Source organism: Opisthocomus hoazin, chromosome 9 (genome assembly GCF_030867145.1).
Source record: "Opisthocomus hoazin isolate bOpiHoa1 chromosome 9, bOpiHoa1.hap1, whole genome shotgun sequence".
Classification (NCBI taxonomy): Eukaryota; Metazoa; Chordata; class Aves; order Opisthocomiformes; family Opisthocomidae; genus Opisthocomus; species Opisthocomus hoazin.
The window spans coordinates 12,661,972-12,680,456 of NC_134422.1; the positions used below are offsets into that span (position 1 = coordinate 12,661,972).

The window sequence follows — 18,485 nt, forward strand, 5'->3', positions numbered from 1 at the left end:
CTGTTTTAACACTTTCTTTTGTGAATATAGCAAAAAGTTGTCCCTGTCTAGGGAAGAGAATGAGGCAGAGGGGTGATACTAGTGTTTACTGCTTGTATATTGCTGTTTCTTTGCTAGCTTGCAAGTGGTGTAAGAACTAGTATGTGGTGTTAACAACTCTAGTTTTAACTGACCTCATTCAGCATTCATTATGCTGGAAATCTGAGCAGAAATTCAGTATGAGATGGATCTTGGCCTGGTATTTTCACCCCAGTTAAACTGCTGTAAGGAACGGGGTAAAACAGTATTGGACATGTGTAGCAGATTGCTTTGATTCTTTTAAAAGTTCCAGCTTCAACTGTGGATATTCTGAGAATCACTCAGGATAATAAAAGTGGTTTTTAAAAGTATTTTTAATTCTTGTGTTTAACATGCCAAAAGAATATATTAGATTTTCAGCTGCCAACAAAGCATAGCTATGGATGTAAGCTTTGCAATTAAGCTGGTACCTTCCAAAGCTCACCTTTGAATTAACTTTTTTTTTTTTTTGACCAGGTGAAGCAACAGTGAAGAAGAAACCAGCTCCAAAGACTCCTCCAAAAGCAGGTAATTTGTTACGTGTGTTATCTTGTAGGAATAAATAATAAACCAATACAGTCTTAAAGAACAGACACCACATTTCTAAGTATAGCTGTTCCCCTACTAAATTTGTTTTGCATATGTGATTAAATCGTGAGTATGAAGTTCTATGATAAGAAAACTGGAAAGCAAAGTCCATTTTTCAAGCTCATTCATAGGTTACATTGCGTTGACTTAAATTAAGAGCATGGAAAAAAAGTTACTATTAAATAAACTATAGCAAGATCCTACCAAATGTCAGCAGTAGTGTTGTAACAATGCACCTTAGCCTTCAGTGAATGAGATTTTTCTATGTATCACAGAATGACACCTCTCTGTGAGCAGCTACCACAGAGAGGTTGATAAATTTTACATTTCCTCATAACTGGCATCATGGTAACCTGTTAATGTGTTTGCACTCTCCTAGGCAAAGCTAGCTATGTTTAAAGTTACCCAGAATGTTTTTTTATAGGAACCTGCTTTCGGTGTCTTAAAGCTTTGTCAGACTTTTAAATTGTTCAAGCTGTTTTATTTGCCTAGTTTCCTTCAGATATTTCAAAACAAAAACACTTTTCAAAGAACAAGTCTAGGGGAAAAAAAAACACCACTTTGTTTTAATTACATTGAAAAGAAAAAGAAAGCACTTCTTTTCATGCCCAGTAGTGCTGTGCTTTGGACAGGAATGTTTCATTTGGCAGTGAGGTCATTTGAATGTTAAAGAATGCTTTTACTGTTTCTGTCAAAGTGCCCTCAAATCTGTACATACATACCACCACCCCCCCCCCCAGATATTTTTTACTGGGCTGTTCCTGTAAAGCAAGAGAACAAGTTTCACCCTGGAGTTGTCCAAGTCATGATACTTCTGTTATCTGTCCCTAGCAGCTACTGGGGGTCTGGCACACTCAGCATCACGACTGAGAGTCGGGAAGTAGCACTGTTAGCAAAAGAGGTGTTCTGCCATCTATTGATACTCAGGCAGCAAGAAGGCAGAGGAGAAGCAATACCTTATCCAGGCACGGAGGAGTATGAATGGGACTGCAAGATTTAAAAGAAGCACTGTAATACACAAACAAAATGATCTGTCATTGCTCAGCGGAAAATTGAGTGTGATGGAGAAAGACATCGAATTCCTTCCTTGTCTCCTAACAGATGTCCCACATTATGTTTACCTGGCTACTGAAGCTAGAATCATCATAGGCAGGTGTTGAGTCTTAAATTTTCTGAATGCTATTGATGACATTCAGGAGCAGGTTTGCAGACCCCCTCAGCACATGTAAATTGGTATGAATTTAGCTGGAGCCATTCTTCAAAAACACAAAGTGCGAAAGCATAAAGTTTTTCTGAAAAACCCAACACAAAATTTCATAAGGTATATATTTGGAATTGGTGGTAGATCTTTACACTTTTGGCCTTTGAATTTCTATACCTTGGTCTTGCATGAGCAAACTTCTGATGGGTAGATTGTTATTGCTTCAATACAGTAGAATTAACAATGTCCACAGAATCGTTTTGTTGCAAGCAACAAATAACTGCTAATCTGGGTTTCAAATGCTGCTCTGAAACTGTTGAGCTGAGAGATATATGTGTTTTGAATTTTAAGAAAATTAGAAAGTATAGTCAGCTAAAGAGAGATTTTTTTTTTCATCAGCTACTCCTCCTCAGATTACTCAGTTCCCAGAAGACAGAAAAGTCCGTGCGGGTGAATCAGTGGAACTGTTTGCCAAGGTGGTAGGAACGGCACCCATAACTTGCACCTGGATGAAATTCCGTAAGCAGGTAAATCGTTTTCTGGTCTGTTTTAACAATGATTGAAAAATTAGGGCTGGAAAAGAACTCCAGTGACCCACCTTGTCCATCTCCCTCCCCCAGAAACTGGCAAAGTCCATGTCATTCCTCCCAGACGTTTTCCTCACCTCTGCTGAAAACATTCCAATGATGAAGATTTCTCAACTTCCATTAGCAAGCTATTGTGGTGCTTCATTATACATAGTGTTAGAAGGTTTTTCCTAATGTTAAACCAAAATCTTTCTTGCTACAGTTTAAACTTGTTGCTGCCTGTCCCCCTATAACAAATGACTGTTCCTTTGAGAAAAGCCTTAGACCATGTAATTAAAGGACAGGTGATGTGAAAGATACCAGTATCTGTCACAGAAAATGTTTCTCTGCTTCAAAATTAACCTCTTCTTCATTGGTGCTTGGTCTAAAATTATGTTAGAGGGTCAAAATGCCATCTAAGAAGCTTGAGTGAAATGCCTTACAACACAAATGTCTCCATGCAAGGCACAACAGCAGTAACGCTGCAGTGAGTGCCCTCAACCCCTTGGTTTAAAGTTCCTTCTACTTGAATTAATCTCCTTGAACTAGACTGCATGTGTCCATAAAGGCAGTTTCTAAAGGGGCTTGCTTTAGCGAATAATAAAAACATGTTAAATCAAATAATCCAATATGTAAGTATACACTGGAAGTTGAAGTGCCATGTTAGAATAGAGCAAATATAAATACGTGCTGTAGCTGCTATTCTGTTTATTTCATTCTGATCTCATTACACTCTCCTCAGAACATAAATAAAAACATCTCCTACAAGGAAGTTTAGACTCTAAATCCAGATGTGTCAGCATTTAATTGAAAGAATTCAAAGCAGTTTGCTAGTGCACAGGGTACTCCAGAGTCCTTCTTTGCTAACCCCAAATAACCTCTGACTTTAGGGGAAAGGATGTGGTTTTTTTTCCTGAACTCCTATATTTCCTTAAAATTCTTTAGTTTCAAGACTGGAATTAAAAAGCAGCCTACTCATTTCTACAAAAGTAGGTCTCCGAAGCTCCAGTGACATTCAGTGTCCTGTTTTGCTGAGCTCTGTCTTAACACATGGGTAAACTGGACCCCTCAAAAGTGATTTTCTGATTTGTACAGAATTCTGAGTTCATTACTGAATACAACAATCCTATTTACATAGAATTCAAGGCCATTTTTATATACAAAATCTGTGTTGTAACAGAGACCGGCAGCTCCTAATACCCGTATCAGATCCATAATCTGTGACTCTACACCTTTTTTCCTTTGTATAATGATAGTTTTACCCTTTTTATACTTTCCTTAGTAATTCACTATGACACCATCTAAACCTTTGCAAAATCATGCATTAAATTGATGTAAAATATTTTAAATTGTTCATTATGGCAGGTGAATGAAAAGAAAAAAAACTTCTGGAAGGTTAATAAGCACTAGGAGGACAAGTGAGGGCACCAGTCTTTCATTTATTATACTAAATGGGGAGCCAGTTAACTATGTACTACGCTGCACTGTTATTTTGCTCTTTCACTTATCCTTCACCACACATTGTTTGATTCTTGGATTTCTTCGATGTGGTTTATTTCAACTCTGTTCCATTCCCAGTCCTGAAAGTGATAATCACCCGAGTGTTCCGACAGTTCTCCTGGGGGCTATTTGTGGTAGTTCTTTGGGCAGATCCAGCAAGCGGTAAACTGTGATTTCAGCCCTGCCACTGTATGATGCAGCATGCAGGAGGGACTTGTCCTCTCCACGTTCCTTCCTCACATTCCCTCAGGTTCAAGAGAGCCACAGTGGCCTCCCACAGGTATATTCTGGACAAATATCTTTTGCTTGAAGAAAGGGAATGTCACAAAGTTGTCACCCATACTGTTGTACATGGTGGCAGTCTTGTGGAGGGATACTGGAACTGTGCTCAGCTGAAAAGGGGAAAGCCGTTGAAAGCCTCTTTGTCAGTTGAGGAGCAAAGTCCATCATTTAACACTGCCAGTTGTTGAGGTTTCTTAACCACAACCAGTGACTTTCTTTAGGAACACAGGGATCCAGCTTCCTGTTCCCCATAGCCATCGCAAGCCACTAAGTGTACTTTCAGGGCTTTCCTTGCATAACGTAGATCTAGTTCTACTAGCCTGAATTTTTTATTACTATTATCCTTTGACTAATTCTAATGAAGCAAAACACATAAGCCAGTGTAGAATCGCAGAACAAAGTATGGGGGCAGGGGGAACAACTTTCAGTATAATTTAAACTGTAATCCTACATAATCCCATTTGCTAACTTTCTATTTGATTTACTGTAGGAGCATCTTTCTCAGGTTATTTTTGGGCATATAGCATGCATGTGTTCTATCTCATTTGAGAAGAAAGCAGGGAAATTCCTGCTCTTAAGCTTGTAATTTCTTATTCTCTGAATATATGAGACAAGTGTCTTAGTGTCTAAGATAAGGCAAACTAAATAGCCTTCATTTTTAATGAAATTCTGAGAATGAGTTGGAAGAGTCGCTTATCAAAGAAGGAAGTGGTGGGAGGAAGAAGGCCATTGACATTATGTTGTCTGTTTCATAAGAACACAGTGTACAGCTTCTATAATTGCAGTGTAGCATTATGAGGTTTTTAAATAATCCATCATGTCTCAAGCTAATACTGATTAAAATCTAAGTCTCCTTGGCCATTTATGCTATGATAGCTTTGTTTCAATTAAAAACTAGTTCATAATATGCCTATATTATTCAGCTGAGATTTTGATTTTTTGCCTCTCCAGTAAATAAAAATCCTACAGGAAAGCTAAATCTGCACTTCTGTGTTTCTCTGCACAGCTGTAGCATTACATCTCCATTTCAGGCAACATCATCTTCAGTCGTTCAAACCCAAGAAACTGTTACCCCGATTTATGTGGAGGTACAGAATAAGACTGGTTAAGACAGGAGGGTAAAAGTCACAGTTGTAGATGATTTGCACATTGGGCCTCCAAAGGGGGACAGCAAATGAATGAGGGTGTTTAGAGCTAAACCCTTGTTCCACTGTGGTCTCTGTAAGATATGTGAGGCCAAACTTTGTTCTTTTGCCACTTGCACAGTTTGCACTTTCAGCCTGTGGAAGAGGAGTTAGTGAAACTCCTGTTCCTTAGTGAAGTCCCAGCAACATCAATGCTTCCTGTTGCCTTTGCAGGACTGGAGCCTTATATCCACATTTCTTTACGTATTCACTAGCCCACATATCTGTTAGGACAGCAGAGCCCATGCAGTTATAAGTGGGTTATAAGGTTCCGCTGCATTTGTAGATGTTTTGTGTTGATTACACTCTTTATCAGCTACACATATTCACTGCTGTAATAGAATTATCTGCAGATAACACTCAGTACGATAACCTTGTATTGTAATTTGAGCTCTTTCAGATATGAAGACATTTATCCCACAAAATCTTTAATCTTTTTTCTTTTGAATTTGGCAGATTGAAGAAAATGAATATATTAAAATTGAGAATGCTGAAAACAGCAGCAAGCTAACAATATCATCAACAAAGCAAGAACACTGTGGATGTTACACCCTAGTCGTAGAGAACAAACTTGGCAGCAGACAAGCACAAGTCAACCTTACAGTTGTTGGTAAGTCCATAATAATGTTTTAGATATATGCTCGTTCTTCAGGTGTCATTCTACATTTGCTTTATATATGATGATATGCAAAAAAATAAATAAAATAATCAGATAATTTAAGAAGATTGAAATGAAAAACTAGTACTTTAAAAAAGATCTGGACTGGACAGTGACATTGTAATAAGGACTATAAGCAAGTTCAGTAGAGCTATACCATGTTTAATTGTGAAAAATTACTAATTACGCATGAAGGTACAAAACAGCTCAGACTTAAAAAAACAAAAACCAAAAACACAAGAAAAGAACCAGCTCATGTCTGTTTTTTGATTAGATAGCACTTCTTTTTCCTATTTACTGTTTGCAGCATCCAGATATTTGCTAGACTGCAAATTTTAAAACTGTTAAATCAGGAAGGATTGAGGTTGTTTCTATGAGACTGTAAATTTGAAAACATCTTGTTGCTGGGGGAGGAAGATCTCATCCTTTTAATTGAAATTCCTACCATTGTCTACTATTCTATAGTGACAGAAAGTAGTGAATAAAAGCGTCTGTTTTGAATATGAAGCCCTTCGTGTATGGGCTTTTACACACATGTATTTTAAAGCTTCCGACAGCCTTGTGAGATGACACATTCAGGCCATCAAGTTTGATATAGCAGGCTGTGGGCAGCCCCAGATAGCTGCAGACTGGTAGACAGTTGCAGTATGTTTGCAGATAAAACTGCAGCCTAGAGCTGGACCGGCTAGCTTTAGTATCAGACAAAATCTAGCGCTGTGACATCTAGCTCTGAAAGGGCTAATGAACCCACCTTGGCAAATGTTTTCCAGGGAAATCTAGGCAAGTTCTACAAGCAAAGAGTGTGATTTGATTAAAACATTAGTCTGCGGGATGGGTCTGTTTCTAGGCTCTGTTATCTCTGGCCTGCAGCGGGGTTTTGACAGAGGGCGGGGGAGGGCAGAGCTTGCCCAGGCATTTGGAAGAACTGTAGTTCAACCAGCAACGCTGTATCCTAATCACCCACTGATAACTGCATGGGCTCTGCTGTCCTAACAGATATGTGGGCTAGTGAGCACGTAAAGATATGTGCGTATAAGGCCAAAGATGAAAATCTGGCTCGAGTGAAATCAATGGCAAAATACTATTAACCCAAGTTGGACTCGAAATTCATTCCAGCAGTCCAGTGAATAACATACAAAGTTTAATTAGTAGAATCACACTTTCAGGTACAATATCCACTGCTAAAAAGTGAATGTCCCTCATTCACATACTGCTGTACATATTGTCAATAGAGGCCTCCTGATTATTTAAATGAATTTCTTTCATCTAATCTGTGTCTTTCATTGCAGTTAAAAGATAACTGAATGAATGAGTATAAATATCAATTAGATTCCAGTAACGTGCCAGAGAATTCAAGAATCAAAGGAAATAAAATAAGTATTTTTCACATGATGCATAGATAAATTGTACTACCCCTTCCACCAGTAGGTTGTGCAGGTCAGAAGTATAGCTAGGTTAAAAATAAACACCATGAAAAATTGGTCCTCAAATAATCATGTACATTGTTCTGGGTACAGCTTTTGCCTCCAAAGCCCCAACACAGCTGATCAGCAGCCAGAAAAGTGGCCGGAGATTAATCACTCTTTACATTTACCTTTTTTTCACTCTTTCCTAGGCAACTGCTGCAGGCTGCTAACTGCAGCAGGTTATTGGGCAAGAGGGACTTTTCTTAGCTGAACTAGGCCAACAATGTCTATTCTCTTGTCACTGTGTGAGCCTTAATTCATTATTATATAAGCCACTGGTTTATATCCTTTGGAGTTAATTGGTTTAAAAGTCTTTGAATTCTATAACCTTATAAAGCTACATCTCAGCCTCCTGCTTTGCTCTCCCCTAAGAAATGTGCCAGAGAACAGTGGGATTCCCAGAGCTGCTTTGGGGACAATTGGGTGAAGAATCCCTGCAATGTGCTGGAGTTTGCCATGCGATTTGGCTGATGACAAGCTATCTGTTTCCAGCTGAAAAGAATAAATTCCCTCTTGTAAAATTGCCAAGCTCTTCAGTGAGACATCTCACTGATGTCAGCACTGCCACAGGCATGACAAAGCCTCAAGATTCCTAGTTTGCTACACATGCGTTTTAAGGCCAGATTCTTCCATCGGGGTACTCAAAAATGTGGGAAAAAGGGAGCAAAAATGTCTTCCTTCTAGGAACTGGGTTAGAGTCTCACTACTGAGATAAATGCTTCACTCCCTTTGTACCTTTGAAGGTGTTAAATGTTCATGCAAGTTGGAAGGCACTTTTCTCCAAAGCCTGCTCCAGTCGAAATAGGGAAACTATACTTCTCTAAATATGCAAAACATGAGACCTCTTAGTCTACCAAAGCTCACCTCTAGCTCTAAATTCCCACTTGCCCATTCCCTCTACTCCATCCAAAGAACAGGGGAGAAACTTGCCCTGCCTGCCCTTACCCCACATTCCTGGCAAGCATTTGTGGAGCAAGCTCTGGTGCTAAAGGCCAGCTGTGTTAGCCTCAGCTATTCATAAGAAGGCTCTAAACTCTGTGTGAGCTGCCTCCCTATGACTTTACCAATAAAAGGCACATCTATGTGTCTGCTGTGTGCTCAAAACACTGCTGACTGACCACAGTCCACAACCAAGTCTTGAATGTAGTGAGGGAAACTACAAATAGAGAACATCTGCTCTCTAGAGAAGTGTGTCTGAGCCAACCTAGAGCTATGTTTCTCAAAGAGGTAGCCAACAGGCTTGTCTGTTCTGAATTTTAGCAAATCAGAGGCGTTTCTTTTATTATTACTCCTTACAACCATGGGAGTTACAAAGTCTCCATGTTGGTGGGCAACCTTCTCATGGGAAAGACTTCAATAAGCATTTCCCAAATTAGTTTTGGAGTGTAACACATGCCAGAGAGCAGGTTGTCCAGAAAAGTTGTGCACTCTGCTTCCTTGGACATATTCCAGTTCAGACTGGTTAAGCATCTGAAGAATCTGGTCTGACCTTGTAGCTGATCCTACTTTAAGCAATAGGTCTAAAGACCCTCCTGAGGATACTTAAGATTTTGGTTTATGCTTTAGGTTGTCAAAGACCTTTCCTAACAAAATAACATTATTGGCTTACCTCCAACCAGAGGACAAAAGACTGAGCTTATTTGTCAGGATTCAAATCAGAAATTATCCTGCTATGAGTTAACCCTGAGTCCTAGACTGTAAAGTATAGATGAGTATGATTATTATAAATGATTTTTAATAATGACTTGTAGGGAAAAAAATCTACCCTGCATTCCTTTGCATTTGTCTCCTAAAGTCTTAAATTTAACTGCTCACTCTGTCAGGCTCAGACTTCAACTGCAAGCTTAACTGAACTGAGCAGAGGTTCTGACACTTTAGGAGTTTGAATAGTGTATGAGTCAATGAAGTTTGGGCCATGGGAAAAGATGCTCTTGAAAGAAACCCAACTTTATTCTAAGAATTTTTTTCCTTTGCGATTTTAATGAATATTAACGAACAAAACGTCCATTACACTCAGCCTCCAGTGTGAGCTGTTTGCAGTCCAAGCACCAGAAGCACAGATATGTAGTCAAGTCAGAGGACGCTTATTAATTGATGGGCAGTGCAGTGTGGTGATGAGTACACAGCACTGAGCCACAAGAACTGAGTCTTGAGTTTCACACTGATTCATTATGTAACATTGTCTGTATAAGCACTAATAATCGTAGAATCATAGAATCATTAACATTGGAAAAGAATTCTATCATCAAGTACAACCATCAACCAAAATGATCATGCCTACTAAACCATGTCCCCAAGTGCCATATCCACACGTTTTTTGAACACCTCCAGGGATGGTGACTCCACCACTTCCCTGGGCAGCCTGTTCCAAAGTCTGACCACTCTTTCAGTAAAGAAATTTTTCCTAACATCCAATCTAAGCCTTCCCTGGAGCAACTTGAGGCCATTGCCTCTCATCCTATCACTAGTTACTTGGGAGAAGAGACCAACACCTGCCTCACTACAACCTCCTGTCAGGTAGTTGTAGAGAGCAATAAGGTCCCCCCTCAGCCTCCTCTTCTCCAGCCTAAACAGCCCCAGTTCCCTCAGCCATTCCTCACAAGACTTGTTCTCTAGACCCCTCACCAGCCTCGTTGCCCTTCTCTGGACACAGTCCAGCACCTCCATGTCCTTCTTCTTGTAGTGAGGGGCCCCAAACTGAACACAGCACTCGAGATGCGTCCTCACCAGTGGTGAGTACAGGGGCACAATCACCTCTCTACTCCTGCTGGCCACACTATTCCTGATACAAGCCAGGATGCTGTCGGCCTTCTTGGCTACCAGCACCCCCAGGTCCTTTTCTGCCAGGCAGCTTTCCAGCCACTCCTCCCCAAGCCTGTAGCGTTGCATGCAGTTGTTGTGACTGAAGTGCAGGACCCAGCACTTGGCCTAATATTTGGAGATCTGCAGTAGAAGTGAGACATGCAAGTTAAGCAATGTCTTCTTTTAAAGGGTTGACTGGTCCCAAAATGTCCATGTGAGCTCTTCTCTATTGTTATGATTATCTCTCTTAAATAAGCAATTTCATTAGCTGAATGATCCCTCTAGAGAGATTTTGCAACGTGTTTCTGCTCCAAAACCAAAATGGCCTGGTGTGAGACTGAGCTAATTATTTACAGCACAGAGTGTGCCAGATTAAAGTGGACTTCTGTTGCCAAAGCTATATTAAATTGGCCAGTGATGAGCTTAGTGTAAGACAGGACTGATTTAGGCAGAGTCTTCACTCTGCAGTGATAGCAAGGAATATTCATTCCTTTCATGCCATTTATGAGATGTTTATGAATAAATATATCAAATTTCTGGTTCTGAACATTTCAGCTATGTGACAGGAATACCCTAATCTGTAACCACTTTTGAAAAAGCAACTTGGTTTTCATACTGGCTAAAGCTGGATACTATGACAAAGAGTCAAAAGAATAATGGAGTATTCCACAAGGAGAATTTGGCACTAGAGAAGTAGTCTGTTCTGCAGCCATGCCACAAGCTTCCTTCGGGATTTTGGACAAGCTGCTTCATGTTTCCATGCATAGTACACAGGGGTTTTCTGATGATCAGTGTTTGGTGAATACTTCGGATGTTAGTGACATCTTTTACTTTCATTAATGCAGAAGTGAAAACAAATAGGGGCTGATTTTGATCAACTTTGTTTGTCTTTTATAAATCCTTTAGATTTGTATTGTTCCTGGTGTGGTATTGTAGTAAAAAAAAAAAAAATCATGGTGATTAGTGACCTATATGATAGATACATTCAGAAGAGTAAGAGCAATATCACTGCACCAAGAGGCCTAAAGATAATTGTTCTGGTGTTTTTATTACTCCAAGATTTTGTGCACATGCTGTGTACTGTGTTCTCATGCATTGTGGGACAGTGATAAACGAAGTACTGAAGGACACTTACAGAAGTATGTTGCACACAGACATGCAGGTAATAGAACATGAGTTCACTAAGTAATAACCGCTCCTCTGCACAAGGCTACAATTCCATACTTGAGTTGGGATGGAAAAGTTACTTTCTGTGAGAAACTGTTACTTCTATGCCTTTAGCAGAGTTTGTATGAGCAGTCTTTCCAACTAAAAATGAGAAAATATAAGTTTAGCTTGAGAACAACATCTGATAATCACTAACTCCAGTAGTTATTGAATATAATGGTAGGATTATTAATTGCTTATATGAAGGGTTTTGTCCTGGTTCAACAGGTGACATATATGTACGCTGTATTAGCATTAGTTATTTGCCCTGAATCTCTATTAGAAAGAAATGTGGTAGCACAACCAACAGTTCACAGTGGCACTATCAGCATTTTCTGTGAGTGCCCGAGAAGTCTGGCTCTGTGCTAGCCGCTCAGACTGAGTGCATCAGAAACTGTGTGCTCTCTCTCTGGAAAAGCAAGTGCAGACATCTGTAAGCAGACAGTCAGGCAGAACAACCTTAGACACTTCTACAGAGAATGCTGCAGCTCAAGCGCTAACATGAATGCTTCTGAAACTTCGTCTCCTTTTGAGAAGCATCAGATTATGTGTTGCAGTATCCATGTAATTCCCTGTTTACTGGTAGGGTTGAGAATGCAGTGAATTTCCTAAGAACATGTGGGTGGACTCAGTCTCTAACCTTTAGCCTTTTAAATTCCTGATTGCTGGAGGATTTTTGTCACTAGTCAAAGGGCAACTAGACTGGTGGTTAAGGAAGGGATATCTTACGTTGCTGTTGTTGCTACTGCTGTTGTAGTTCAACAGTGTTGTAACCTCCACTGTCAGCCTTCCCACTAATGCTTGGGGGCAAAACTTTGCAGCTGTGTCAAAACTAAATTTTCACAGCAAGATAACAATGTATAGAGGAAAAGCAGCTTACGTTGCCCTATGCATCAGTGCCAGTACACTGATCCAGATTTATTCCTTCAAGGGCCATCTAGCTGCAATACAATTTCTGTTAGGAGAAATTCCAGTAGAACTCCCTGCTTAGTTATTTTTCCCCGATACTTACCTCCACCTTTCTACTGATGAAGAAAAGGAGATATCATGACAGTATTTCTCAGAACAATATTCCGGTATTTTACCTGTTGTTAAATGCTATAGCAATGTCCTAGTTATCAAGAAATCACAGAATCACAGAATAGTAGGGGCTGGAAGGGACCTCTGTGGGTCATCTAGTCCAACCCCCCCGCCGAAGCAGGGTCACCTACAGCAGGCTGCACAGGACCTTGTCCAGGCGGGTCTTGAATATCTCCAGAGAAGGAGACTCCACAACCTCCCTGGGCAGCCTGTTCCAGGGCTCCGTCACCCTCAGAGAGAAGAAGTTCCTCCTCATGTTCAGACGGAACTTCCTGTGCTTCAGTTTGTGCCCATTACCCCTTGTCCTGTCACTGGGCACCACTGAAAAGAGCTTGGCCCCATCCTCCTGACACCCACCCTTCAGATATTTGTAGGCATTTATAAGGTCCCCTTGCAGCCTTCTCTTCTTCAGGCTGAACAAGCCCAGTTCCCTCAACCTCTCCTCGTAGTGGAGATGCTCCAGTCCCCTCACCATCCTTGTAGCCCTCCGCTGGACTCTCTCCAGTAGCTCTTCATCCTTCTTGAACTGGGGAGCCCAGAACTGGACACAGTACTCCAGATGAGGCCTCACCAGGGCAGTGTAGAGGGGAAGGAGAACCTCCCTTGTCCTGCTGGCCACACTCTTCTTGATGCATCCCAGGATCCCATTTGCCTTCTTGGCAGCCAGGGCACACTGCTGGCTCATAGTTAACCTGTCATCCACCAGGACACCCAGGTCCCTCTCCGCAGAGCTGCTCTCCAGCAGGTCCACCCCAAGCCTGTACTGGTGCATGAGGTTGTTCCTCCCCAGGTGCAGGACCCTGCACTTGCCCTTGTTGAACCTCATCAGGTTCCTCTCTGCCCAGCTCTCCAGCCTATCCAGGTCACGCTGAATGGCAGCACAGCCTTCTGGTGTATCTACCACACCTCCCAGTTTGGTGTCGTCAGCAAACTTGCTGAGGGTACATTCTAACTCTTCATCCAGGTCGTTGATGAAGAAGTTAAACAAGACTGGGCCCAGTACTGACCCCTGAGGGACACCACTTGTCACCAGCCTCCAACTAGACTCAGCACCGCTGATGACAACCCTCTGAGTTCTGCCATTCAGCCAGTTCTCTATCCACTTCATCGACCACTCATCCAGCCCACACTTCCTCAGCTTCCCCAGGAGGATATCATGGGAGACTGTGTCGAAAGCCTTGCTGAAGTCAAGGTAGATAACATCCACGGCTCTCCCTTCGTCTACCCAGCCAGTCATGTCATCGTAGAAAGCTATCAGATTGGTCAGGCATGATTTCCCCTTGGTGAATCCATGCTGACTACTCCTGATAACCTTCTTTTCTTCCACTTGCTTCATGATGGCCTCCAGGATAAGCTGCTCCATCACCTTTCCCGGGATGGAGGTGAGGCTGACCGGCCTGTAGTTCCCTGGGTCCTCCTTCTTGCCCTTTTTGAAGATTGGAGTGACATTGGCCTTTCTCCAGTCCTCAGGCACCTCTCCTGTCCTCCAGGACCTCTCAAAGATGATGGAGAGTGGCTCAGCAATGACATCCGCCAGCTCCCTCAGCACTCGTGGGTGCATTCCATCGGGGCCCATGGATCTGTGGACATCCAGATCGCTTAAGCGATCCCTCACACAGTCCTCCTCGACCAAGGGAAAGTCGTGCTCTTTGTAGGCTTCTTCTCTTACCTCCGGGGCCTGGGATTCCTGAGGGCCAGTCTTAGCACTGAAGACTGAAGCAAAGAAGGCATTCATTAGCTCTGCCTTCTCCGCATCCTCCGTCACCAGGACACCCGCCTCATTCAGCAGCGGCCCCACGTTGTCCCTAGCCTTCCTTTTGCTGCTGATGTAGTTGAAGAAGCCCTTCTTGTTGTTTTTGACATCCCTTGCCAGCTTCAATTCCAGGTGAGCCTTGGCCTTCCTCGTCGCATCCCTGCATGCTCTCACTACGTTTCTGTACTCTTCCCAAGTGGCCTGTACCTCTTTCCACATGCCATGCACCTTTCTCTTCTGCCTGATCTCCGCTAGAAGCTCCTTGTTTAACCATGCAGGTCTCCTGCCTCCTTTGCTAAATTTCTTTCTCAGGGGGATGCATTGCTCCTGTGCATGGAAGAAGTGTTGTTTAAAAAGCGACCAGCACTCATGGACCCCCCTGCCTTCGAGAGCCCTGGCCCACGGGATTCCTCCCAGTAGCTCCTTGAAGAGGGCAAAGTCAGCCCTCCTGAGGTCCAGGGTTTTGATCCTGCTTATCGCCCTGCTTCCTCCACGCAGGATCCTGAACTCGACCATTTCATGGTCACTGCAGCCGAGTCTACCTCCAACCTTCACATCCTCCACCAGTCCCTCCTTGTTTGTTAACACGAGGTCCAGCAGCACGCCTTTCCTTGTTGGTTCCTCCACCACTTGCATCAGAAAGTTATCATCGATGCTCTGTAGGAACCTCCTGGATTGCGCCTGCCTAGCTGTATGGTCTTCCCAGCTGATGTCAGGGTGGTTGAAGTCCCCCATGAGAACCAGAGCCTGTGACTGTGAGGCTGCTTGCAGCTGCCTGTAGAAGGCCTCATCAACCTCCTCCTCCTGGTCGGGTGGCCTGTAGTATACACCCACTGTAATGTCACCCGTGTGAGCCTGTCCCTTAATTCTAACCCACAAGCTTTCAACTCCTTCTTCACTTGCCCCCAGGCCAAGCTCAATGCATTCCAGTTGCCCCCTCACATATAGAGCAACTCCCCCACCTCTCCTTGTTGACCTGTCTTTCCTAAAGAGTCTGTAGCCATCTATGACAGCATGCCAGTCATGCGAGTTGTCCCACCACGTTTCTGTGATGGCGACCAAGTCGTAGCCGTCCTGCTGTATAATGGCTTCCAGCTCCTCCTGTTTATTGGCCATACTACGTGCATTGGTGTAAACACACTTGAGCTGGGCTGTCAATCTCACCCCTGGCCTTGGCACTCCAAGCCTAGGCTCATCCCTAGTGAGCTGGGCAATATCCCCTTCCCCCTTCGAACCTAGTTTAAAGCCCTCTCAATGAGCCCCGCCAGCTCGTGGCCAAGAATTCTTTTCCCCCTTTGTGATAGCTGAGCTCCACTTGATCCAAATGATCCATCACAACTCCTGCACATGAACATGGGATTCCTAGGACCCAAACTCACCCCCGTGGAGACTTGGAATCTGCCAGTAGTGTTACCGGAGAAGGTCCTAAAATTTATTCTCCTTTTCAGTGGACAGGTATTGGAGCCCTAATTCAATCAGTTATCAAACCAGATGCCTGAGATGTAGCACATGAGTAATCCAGATAGCTTGTTGACTCAGGCACAGGAGCAGATGGTTTAGATAAAGGGCTCCTGAGAATGCATTATGTATTTGTTTGTTCCATTAGGCCTGTGGCAGAAGGAGATGTTCTTGCGCTGAGGGCATTTGCGTGGGAGTGGTGAGCTCTGGTTTCGTTCCCAGCTCTATCCTCCTGCATGTCCTTGGGCAAGGTCATTTTACTCTTTTATGCCTCAGTTACCCCCGCTGGCAAAGTGGGAACAATTGCATGACGCGGTGCTCTGGGCCTGCAGTATTTGCGAGCTACTTTATCCACAGGTCTCAAAAAGGCAGTTTTTAAATAACTTAGTTTCATGTCAGAATTGTCGGGGCAGGGAGGAGGGCAATATGGTGAGGTATCACACTTGGAGGATGCTGGCAGCAGTCTGCAGTGTGTATTGCAGGGGAAGGGTGAATTTCAGACTCTGGTCCCCTGAGCTAACAAACCTTGTCCATGGTTCTTCCATGGGGAGATTCTTTCATTAGGAGAAAATTGGTGTTCATTTCAACTTCTCTTGAATTGTTTTTGCAGGAGAATGCAGGCATTCTCTTCTAGTTTAATTTTATGCTAAACCCATGGTGCACTAACATCCAGAAGGGTGTTAATGGGTATTACGGGGTGTTAAGGGGTAATAATATCCCTACTTATAACACTCCTCTCCCTTGGAAGAAAAGCGGCAGGGCATAGTTTTCCGAGCAAAGCAGAGAGGTCTGCCATGACCCCGAGCCCTGTCAGCAATAATGCAGAGTTCAGTTATGACCTTTTATGGTTTCGCTCTTCTCCTGCTGATGAATTTCAAATGAAGGCTTTGCCAGTGCTGTCGGCATGGACAGTGTTCAACTGGCTTTTGCAGCATATTAAATACCTTCTCTGGCTAAACAGCTTGTGGAATGGAATTAAATTGTTTCTTTCTGTCTGTTCTTTATCTGGCAGACAGATATCACAATAGCCAATAATAGTATTATTCAGTAATATGATAACTGGATTTAGAAAGAAACCAAACCAATTTTGAGAACAGATAAAGAAAACTACTTCAGAGACATTGCTTCAGTGCTGCTTTTGTTTGTAAAAGAAAAATAACTTTTTTCAGAAGCTGTGGTTATACTGTTCTTAGTTTTCAGAGGCTTTCTACTGGAACAGCATTGCTGCTTAAGAGCCCGCTAGAGCCCTGCAAGCTCTGAATTTGCAGCAAGCCCTGTTGCCTTGCCTTGGCTCAGCCTGACCCTCACATCAAGTAGCAGAATAATTTCCATTTCCCTGAGCTCAGAATTAGATAAGGAGATCGCTGCCTTTTTTGGTCTCTTGGAATGGTGCTTGTGTTCTGCAGACCCTGTGAACTGAGCCATGTGGAGAAGGCAGTGAGATCTGGATAGCATGCTTTCATGTTATGTGGGTGTCCTGTATGAGCTGTGGGTTTGCCACCTATGCAGAAAGAGAGAAAGTCCCCTTCCTTATCAGGAGGAACTTTGGGTTACACACCACTGAAAAAAAGGCAAGGACCTGAAGTAAAATTTGTTTCATAAACAGCAATGATTTAAAGGCTAAGCATGCTTATGATTTATGATTCTCAGAGTGTACAAATACAAATTAATTACAGGTTACTCTAGGCTGTATATCAACACCTGTTTACCAAAATACTTCTGAGAACTTCTCTGAGGAAGGAGTGCAGCTGAACTCAATTTGGGAGTAAATAAGAAATGCGCATTTCAGTCCTGGTATGGTGTTAACTGTGGCTTATACATTTCATGTGAAGCCAGCTCATTACCTCACCATCTGCCCTAAGGAACACATGCCACAAAGAATAAACTGGAATTTGACCTCCTCGCTCTGGGGTAGTGGTAATTTATGTCTCCCTTTCTTGGGAAGTAGGTTTTTTGTAATCTGTGCCTAGTTTACTGGAGCAGTAGAGCCCTCCTTCACATCACTTCCACTCCCCTCTTAGTCCCCTGTGCATGGTGTATAGGACTTAGGAGTTTCTACTGCCGTTTCCTCTGTGCCACCAGTGCCAGTGACTTTATGCAGCCTCTGTGCTGTTGTGCATCTCCTTTGCCTACCAATAGGCTTTGGGAGCCAGCTCGGGGCAGCCCTACTGATACTCCTAAAGAGATCATGTAGGGAGCTTTGTGCTTGAGTCCTCCTTAGCATTTAACTGTCCAACCTCCAACTATCTTGTTAGCCTCTGCAGTCATACTACTAGGCAAATGAGGTGATCATCCATCCCAGTAAAAGAGGTGTAAGCACTATCATCTGCTACAGAGGAGGTGGAGGTTGTAGGATTCTGACCAAGTTCAACAGGACTGTGTGGATACAGCCAATTTGACAGTGACAATCTAGAATATCACAAAGCATAGCTAAGTCTTGATTTTGGTCTTATAGACGTGCTGTAAGTTAGCCAAGTCTGATGTACCCCTAATTTCGTATAGTTAAGACATCTACAGTGGAAGATATATACAGGTACTCTTTTGTTGCATCTAATAGTGAAACTGGAGTTAGAGCTCAATATTTTAAATTAATTGCTTCCCCTATAGAAATGCTCACCAGAAGCAGTGTATTTTTGGATACATCTAGTTCACATGTTGGCTTGTGGCTAGGGTTTGGTCCAGAA

The 18,485-nt window shown here is 42.7% G+C and overlaps 1 protein-coding gene across 1 annotated transcript in view; it reads left to right on the forward strand.

Moving 5' to 3' along the window:
* MYLK (myosin light chain kinase) overlaps positions 1–18,485 on the forward strand; it is a 231,747-nt gene that overhangs the window by 177,594 nt on the left and 35,668 nt on the right. Inside the window, exons 19-21 of the mRNA XM_075429844.1 lie at positions 535–585; positions 2,246–2,373; positions 5,835–5,988. Of these exons, the coding sequence (XP_075285959.1) occupies positions 535–585; positions 2,246–2,373; positions 5,835–5,988 (333 nt within the window). The remainder of the gene's footprint in view (positions 1–534; positions 586–2,245; positions 2,374–5,834; positions 5,989–18,485) is intronic.